The sequence below is a fragment of the Setaria italica genome, chromosome VII (assembly GCF_000263155.2).
Source record: "Setaria italica strain Yugu1 chromosome VII, Setaria_italica_v2.0, whole genome shotgun sequence".
NCBI classification, from domain to species: Eukaryota; Viridiplantae; Streptophyta; class Magnoliopsida; order Poales; family Poaceae; genus Setaria; species Setaria italica.
Genome location: NC_028456.1, coordinates 26,226,101 through 26,234,253, shown reverse-complemented (window position 1 = coordinate 26,234,253; position 8,153 = coordinate 26,226,101). Strand labels below are relative to the sequence as shown.

The 8,153-nt window shown below is 48.4% G+C and overlaps 1 protein-coding gene across 2 annotated transcripts; it reads left to right on the top strand.

Moving 5' to 3' along the window:
- Window positions 1–1,815: 1,815 nt before the first annotated feature.
- On the top strand, window positions 1,816–6,325 carry LOC101785853 (probable metal-nicotianamine transporter YSL9). 2 transcript variants are annotated; one of them, XM_014805584.2, is made up of 8 exons: window positions 1,816–1,937; window positions 2,284–2,698; window positions 2,782–2,954; window positions 3,938–4,035; window positions 4,115–4,249; window positions 4,343–4,532; window positions 4,606–4,720; window positions 4,799–6,325. In XM_014805584.2, exons 2-8 carry the CDS (start codon window positions 2,341–2,343, stop codon window positions 5,719–5,721), a joined length of 1,992 nt encoding a protein of 663 aa, XP_014661070.1. In that variant the 5' UTR covers window positions 1,816–1,937; window positions 2,284–2,340; the 3' UTR covers window positions 5,722–6,325. The 2 variants fall into 2 exon arrangements, with proteins under 2 accessions (XP_014661070.1, XP_004976407.1); XM_004976350.3 differs by lacking the exon at window positions 1,816–1,937 and having other exon boundaries at window positions 1,993–2,698.
- Window positions 6,326–8,153: the final 1,828 nt, after the last annotated feature.

Genomic DNA, 8,153 nt, shown 5'->3' with positions numbered 1-8,153 from the left:
ATTAGACTCCATCTGTATAATTAATTTTATAATTAGACTATGTTTAATACTTATAATTAGTATTTAAACATCCAATGTGACATGTGCTAAAGTTTAGAGGGATATCTAAACACCCCCTAAGATTATCAAGCGCCAATTTAAGTGCTTGCGTCACGGGCCTGGCTTATTCTAATGAAAACTTCGCACCGTCCCGTTTCTCATAAAGCAACCGCACATGAGGAAACTGATGAATCGCACGGGCCGAGCGGACGAAAACCGGGCTCCGCTCCGTGACTATCGGTCCGACGGACTGGACTTGACATGGAAGCGAACCGTGTCTCACTCGGGATCCGGCTGCACGGTGAGCCGGTCCTGGCGCCTGGCGGGGTGCCGCGGGCGCCGGGCGGGCACACGCCCTGCGAGGCCGCGACAGTGACGACCCCGACCATGGGGACCGCGAGCGAGGAGAGAGACCGGACCCATACCGGACGAGCAAGAAAGCGGGCGCGGAGCGTGCCGCCGCAGCATATGACCCGAGAAAAGCCGGGCGGGCACGCTTTGCGTTCGTGCATGAACCGCGCCGTCTCCGTTCTGGTGGTGTGGGTTTGGGGCAGGGTCAGTACATTGCTGCCGCACGCGCACTCTGCCGGCGGCGCGCGCGTGCTCCTTCGCTGCCGGCGCGTCACCGGCGGGGAGGGGAGTGAGTACTGAACCACTGAGTAGTCACCGAGTGAGGTGTGAGGACCGGTTTTGAGTCTGTTTGGTTATAAGCAACTTAAAGTTATTTATTTGAAGTTGCTTATTTTTAGTCTAGCTGTTTGGATACCCTTGCTTATGAGCATTGAATGAGGTGGACATTATCATATTTGCCCCTAGTTGTTTGGAGAGAGAGGGGGGAGTAGAGTGCATTGAATAAGTGTAGGAGGTGTAAAGTGCATCTTTTAATCCCCATAAGCAACTCTTGTGTTGCTTATTTGCTAAAAATAAGCAGTCCCGTAAGCAACCCAATAAGGAAGGGTGATTGGTTTTATAAGCAAATAAGTTGCTTATTTTAACTTACTTATGCATAATCAAGTCAAACAAAGAGGCATTTCTGCATCGTCTGCCGCTCCGGGACACTGTACCAAAGAAATATAGATTCCTGGAATGAAGTCATCAAAGTTCGATCTAGCTGGTCGATTTGTCCCTTCTGCAACTGTGTTCTTTCTTTCTTTCTTTTTTGCTGAACAGAACGGGACGGGGTAACGCAGTGTTTCTTGCACGCAACGTTCGTTGGTCCACTCGACACCCAGCATCTCATTGCGTGCTGACGAGGGACTCTTCTCTCCCCCTCGCTTATTTTAGCTTCTACTACTAGTGCTATGCCGTCGTCTTGTTCCTGCGCACAAGCTCTCGTCAGGAGGAGCACTTCATACTGAAGTGCATAACTCAGGTGGGGAATTTAGGGGGTATTTGGATCTTTAATTCTGATTAAAATTCATGTCACATCGAATATTTAGAGGTTAATTATAAAACTAATTACACAGATGGAGACTAATTCACGAGATGAATCTATTAAGCCTAATTAATCCATCATCAGCACATGTTTACTGTAGCATCACATTGTCAAATCATGAACTAATTAGGTTTAATAGATTCGTCTCGCAAATTAGTCTCCATCTGTGCAATTGGTTTTCTAATTAGCCTATGTTTAATACTTCTAATTAGTATCTAAACATTCGATGTGATAAGAATTTTAGGAGGTGCTAAAGAAACAAACACCCCACGGTGATGATCTTTCAAAAATATGCTTTGATGATGATTCTTGTTAGTAATTGGTCTGTCAAAAAAATGTAGATGCTCTTTATCCTTCTGGTGACGTGCTGGACAGTTATACTGTCTCCCACCTTTCGTTTCTTCTTCGGTTCACTGGCTCACTGCCGCTGTCCCTCTGGCTGGAGCAGGCGAGCCCCGGTGAGGTGAGATTTTTTTTCCTCTTTCCCCTCTGGGATTCTCAGCTCCACTGAAAATAAGGTCCATGGATTGTTCGTCGAAATCTGATCCTTTTTTGCTCATGGATTTCTTGCTCGGATTATCTGATCCTTCAAGATCTCAGTTCTGTACTTGTGTTCATATAAGCTCATTTCTGCCAGTAGAACAACTCACTGGCACTGCACTCTTGTTGGCTCACGGCCAAGAACTAGTTGACATGCGAGGCTTCCTCTTTTTAATTAGTCAACACCTCCTTCCTCCTCTGGCCCCTCCGAATCCCAGTCCCCACGGCCACGAATCTGACGCCGCCAAAATCTTTCCGCCATGAAGCAGGAGCGGCGAAGGAGGCAGCAACCAAGGCCGCCGCCGCCGCACGTCGAGCTGGCGGCGATGGCGCACGCGCGGGACGGCGGGGGCAACGAGGAGGCCGTCTGCCTGGACGGCGACGCCGAGACCGGGGCCCGCGCCGCCGGGCGCGTCCCGCCGTGGCGGGAGCAGCTCACGGCGCGCGGGATGGTGGCGAGCCTCGCCGTCGGCGCCATGTACAGCGTGATCGTCATGAAGCTGGGCCTCACCACGGGGCTCGTCCCCACGCTCAATGTCTCCGCCGCGCTCATCGCCTTCGTCGTCCTCCGCGGCTGGACGCAGGCGCTCGCCCGCCTCGGCGTTGCCACGCGCCCGTTCACGCGCCAGGAGAACACCGTCGTCCAGACCTGCGCCGTCGCCTGCTACAGCATCGCCGTCGGAGGTCAGAGACTTTAATGGTTGAATCTTCCCTTTTTGTCTGTGGAGATCTCGGATTGATGAATCCTCTGAGTTTCTCTGCCGCAGGTGGCTTTGGTTCCTTCTTGCTTGGTCTGAACAAGAAGACCTACGAGATGGCCGGGAAGGAGACGGAAGGCAACGTGCCGGGGAGCTACAAGGAGCCCGGCATTGGCTGGATGACCGGCTTCCTCTTCGCTGTCAGCTTCATCGGGATTGTTGCGCTGATCCCTCTCAGGAAGGTCGGTGAGCTGAGCTCCCCTCAAGAACTGGTTGTTCCGTACTTCCGTTCCCCATTGTTGCCCGGTCAATAGTTGATCGTCCCGTAAGAAATAAAAGGAGCAATTTTTTACCTTCCCACCATCCTGCTCTTTTCTGATTACAAAACAGAACTGAAGTCCTCAAAAGAAAAAAAAATGATTCCTTGGCTGTATCTCTCTCGCGCCATGCGTGAGTCTTTCATCTGTCGGGTTATCCTTGTTGGTTTGTAGAACGTCAGTTATTACAGTTATAGCAAAGAGTTCCTCACGGGTTTTTTATAAGGAGGAAAAGGGGACAAAAATTCTTAGATCTTGCCATTTTCTGATGGTTGCCTTATTGTCCCTACCGGACCCTGTCTGCTGATTGAAATTGTGTTTGCTATACTATACAGTCCTCACTGTCTCAAGCCATAGTACCTGCTTCGGTTGTTTAACCAACTAGGTGATAGCTAGTTATGTCAAGCACTGTATGGTTTGATGATGACCAGTGATGAAAAAAAGGCACCGAACCACCTATGCTGTGTGGTGCTTCTCTACGCGCATTGCTAGCTGTTTTGCTTGTTGTTTGAGGTATACTTCCCAAATGAAAAATGTCGATTTTAAAAGGTGAGGAACTTTGAATAGCAATTTAACTTTACTCAACCAAAAATACAACTAAAAAGAATATCAATGTCGTTATGCTTGCCTTAGTTTTTGGTATAAACACGTTCTTGGAATACATCGTATTTACATTGTTAAAGCCATAGGTTGGAAGAATAAAAGTTAAAAAAGCAGCACAAGCCCACCACACGAACATTAGTCGATAAGCTCAAGCACAAAGTCAGATTGCTAAACATATGTGTTATGAGCCTTTGGACCTGATTCCTCCGGGCTTTACCATCTTCTATTCCAAGAACTTCTACAAGTTATTAGGCATTTCAGTGTAAATGGAAGATGAAATCTGCTACTGACATGTGCCATTTCAGATCATGATAATTGACTACAAATTAACTTACCCAAGTGGTACTGCAACGGCTGTGCTTATAAATGGATTCCACACAACTCATGGAGATGCAACAGCGAAGTATGTGGCTCTCTGACATAACTCAGCCTGCAAAATCAGACAAAATTTCAATGATTGAACAGTTTTTGTGTATGTTCAGGCAGCAAGTGAATGGGTTCACAAAATACTTTGCAATCAGCTTCTTCTGGAGCTTCTTCCAGTGGTTTTACTCAGGTGGAGGCAATTGTGGATTTTCACAGTTTCCCACTTTTGGACTAAGAGCTTGGAAACAAACGTAACACCAATCATTTGGTTCATTAGTCCATGAATTAGTTCCTGGCTAGTAATAATTTTCACCTGATTGAGATATATGCTTCTTGGATTTCAGATTTTTCTTCGATTTCAGCCTTACATATGTTGGGGCAGGGATGATTTGCTCCCACCTTGTTAATCTGTCTCTCCTTCTTGGTGCGATTCTGTCATGGGGAATAATGTGGCCACTGATCAGTGATTTGAAAGGGGATTGGTATCCTGCAGATGTGCCAGAAAGCAGCATGAGAAGCCTGCAAGGTTACAAGGTTTGTTTCACTCTTCCATTTTGTTAGTGCACATCTAATAGTCATTTCTTACTTACCTTCTCTTATTCTTTAGGCCTTCATCTGCATAGCACTTATCTTAGGAGACGGTCTATACAATTTTGTTAAGATTGTATCATTCACTGTTACGAGTCTGATTGACAGATCAAGACTGAAGACTGCAAAGAAAGGTGAATAGTCTGACTAACTCATGTGAATATGATATCTGATATATCGTTGATTTGATGTGGGACTCATCCTGTTTCCAGAGGAAGACATTCCAGTGCTTGATGAAATTCATCGCAATGAGGTTTTTACAAGAGACAGTATCCCCACTTGGCTAGCCTACTCTGGATATCTTGCATTATCAATCGTTGCTGTGTTTGCCATTCCCTTGATGTTCCCTGAGATGAAATGGTACTATGTTATCATAGCATACTTATTAGCTCCTGCATTGGGTTTCTGCAATGCCTATGGTGCTGGCCTTACTGATATCAACATGGCCTACAATTATGGAAAGGTTGCCCTCTTCATTCTTGCAGCTTGGGCTGGGAAGGACTCTGGTGTTGTTGCCGGTCTAGTGGGCTGTGGTTTGGTGAAATCATTAGTGTCAATATCCGCTGATCTGATGCATGACTTTAAGACTGGACATCTTACATTAACATCACCTAGATCAATGATTATTGCTCAGGCTATTGGCACTGCCATGGGCTGTGTCATTGGACCGCTGACATTCTTTCTGTTCTACAAGGCCTTTGATATCGGCAACCCTTATGGGTACTGGAAGGCACCATATGCTCTAGTCTACCGCAATATGGCAATTCTTGGTGTTCAGGGCTTCTCAGCTTTGCCCCAACATTGTTTGCAGCTGTGCTATGGATTCTTTGGATTTGCAGTGGCATCCAATCTGATGAGGGATCTCTTGCCACCAAAGTATGGCAAATGGGTTCCTCTACCCATGGCAATGGGGGTTCCCTTCCTAGTTGGTGCGAGCTTTGCCATCGACATGTGTGTTGGGAGCTTGATAGTATTCACCTGGCACATGATCGATAGAAGTAAAGCATCATTAATGGTGCCAGCAGTTGCATCTGGTTTGATATGTGGTGATGGGCTTTGGATTTTACCTGAATCCTTGCTTGCCTTGGCCAAGATCAGTCCACCATTGTGCATGGCATTCAGGCCTACACACTAGAGGAGTACAAACATGCTCGGCACCTGACAGCAGTTCCATGTCCAATCTGAAGAGATATTGACATGCTAAATTTCGTCAGTAAAATAGTCGGGTTGTGATACATAGGAGAAGCAGTACATATCTGGATGTTACCTACATATAATGATGTAAAGTGGTGCTGCAGTGTAAAAAAATCATATGCAAGGTGATTCCTATATCAGATCAATGGTATGCTTGAGAATCCCATCTCTCGCCAGTGGTGAGTAATGGATGGGGGAGCTACTCCCCGATTACCAGAATCCACAGGTTGCAGTATACCAAGCATCTTCCAAGGCCAGTTGATCCTATTGTCAATTGTCAGTTTCCAGCTGCTTTTGGTAAAAAGAAATGTAGTCACATATATGGCAATGAAGATTCATTGAGTTTTCAGATGATGTATGCCAATGACTGGTTAGCAAACCATGTACATAAAACTGAATACTTTTGCCATAGCCTGGATCAACAAAGTGCAATGTAGTAAGAAGCATCTTCATCGGGCATCCGATACAATTGTAAATTACCAGTTGCCATCTTTTTTCAGAAACAAAATGCTATCAATTGATATGATAATATAGATTCAGTGGTATGGCTATAAATAGTTAGCAAAAATACATACTATTTAACTCGCAGGGCGTTGAATATTATTCAACGGAGGGCCGCTGCTCGGATCAGCCGGCTGCATGTTTTATTCCACCCCTCAACCGCACCGTAAAAGGCTATGCATGCATGCAAACCTCCGCGTGCAATTGATTGGCGCAAATCAAGGAGAGAGAGAGAACATCTCCTATTGCCTTGCATGCGTCAGTACTCAGTACACGTATAGCTGGCCTAATTGCCAGGGATTAATTAGCTGGCCGGGATGCTCCCTTTATATATGCAAATCTCACCATCCATCATTCGGTAGAGAGCGAGATTACTTCATTATCGTTATCAACGCATCGGAATACCCCATCCCCACGGTATATCACATTGACTTTCGATATGCCATCTTTTAATCCCGGTTAGACCCGGTATAAAAGAGGGTGTGCGGAGCTTTACTCCCGGTTGGTATTTGCAACCGGAACTAAAAGTCACCTTTTGTCCCGGTTTAAAAATCAGCCACCGTGGGGACCCTTTAGTCCCGGGTGAAAAAATCAGCTACCCGTGGGAGATCCTTTTGTCTCGGGTGGTAAGAATAACCGGGACTAAAGGTCACCCTTTTAATCCCGGTTGGTGTTACCACTCGGGACTAAAACTCACGACACCAACCGGGATAAATTGAGACCTTTTATCCCGGTTGGAAACTCCAACCGGGATAAAAGGGTCCCTCACGGGTGGCTGAAAAAGAAATAAAACCCTCAGACCCTTTTATCCCGGTTTGTAGTACCAACCGGGATAAAAGGGGGTCTTTTATCCCGGTTGGTGTCTCCAAACGGGATAAAAGGATCCCCACGAGTTAGTATAAAAGGATTGGATCCCCTATATAGTCAGATGTGGTGTGTAGGTGGGATGGCAAAGAAGGTACGCGCGAGGTTTGAGGTCGTGGGTTCGAATCCCACGAACCGCGCACGCGCATATTTCGCGTGAAAATCGCGTGACTTGTGACTTGGTAGCGACTTGCGCGTGTGGGGAGGCCTCCCGGGACCGCGCCTGGCATGGTAGCACATTTAGTCCCGGTGACTTGGTTGAGGGACCCGGGATAAAAGACACCCCCCATTTGTCCCGATTGCTTTATCCCACATAGTTTTTTGAGAGATTTGCACCCTTCCAACCGGGATTAATACTCAGTTTTCTACTAGTGTGTCGTTGTCGTCGCGGCTTCACCGCGCTTGAGGTCCTCGACCTTCGCACGAACGCGCTCCACGGTGCCGTTCTGGAGAACCTCCGCCAGCCACCCCACCCGCTCCGCCGCCACTCCCACCTCGCCCTGAAGGCCAGCGGTAAAGCAGAGAAGGCCAGTGGCAAGGCATGGCGGGAGCGCTGGGTAATGGGACGGGAGATGGTGGAGATCTTGCGGGCCTCGTCGGCGACGCGGCCGAAGGCGGCGGCGCGGAAGTTGAAGGGGGTCGGGGAGGCGGCAGGTGGGTCCGGCAGCGAGAGGCGGTCGATGAGGAGGCGCTCGACGGCGGCGCGCAGGGCGAGGAGCGAGCGCGACTTGGAGAGGAGCTCGACGGCGGTGAGCTCGAGGTAGGCGACAGCAGGGTTGGGGTTGGTCGGGGGCGTGAGGGCAACGAGCAGTATCTTGCGGAGGATGATGTCCTCCACCTCGTCGGGCGAGCGCTGCGGCCGCACGAAGCCGGCGACGAAGACGCCATCGGTGGCGGCGGCTTGGGCTGCTCTGCTGCTGCTTCGGCTTGGGCAATCGTGTGTATGTGGGGGGGAGGGGGGGTTGGCGGCTGAAGCAGAGCAGATCTACAGCGAGGTGAGGTGGGTGC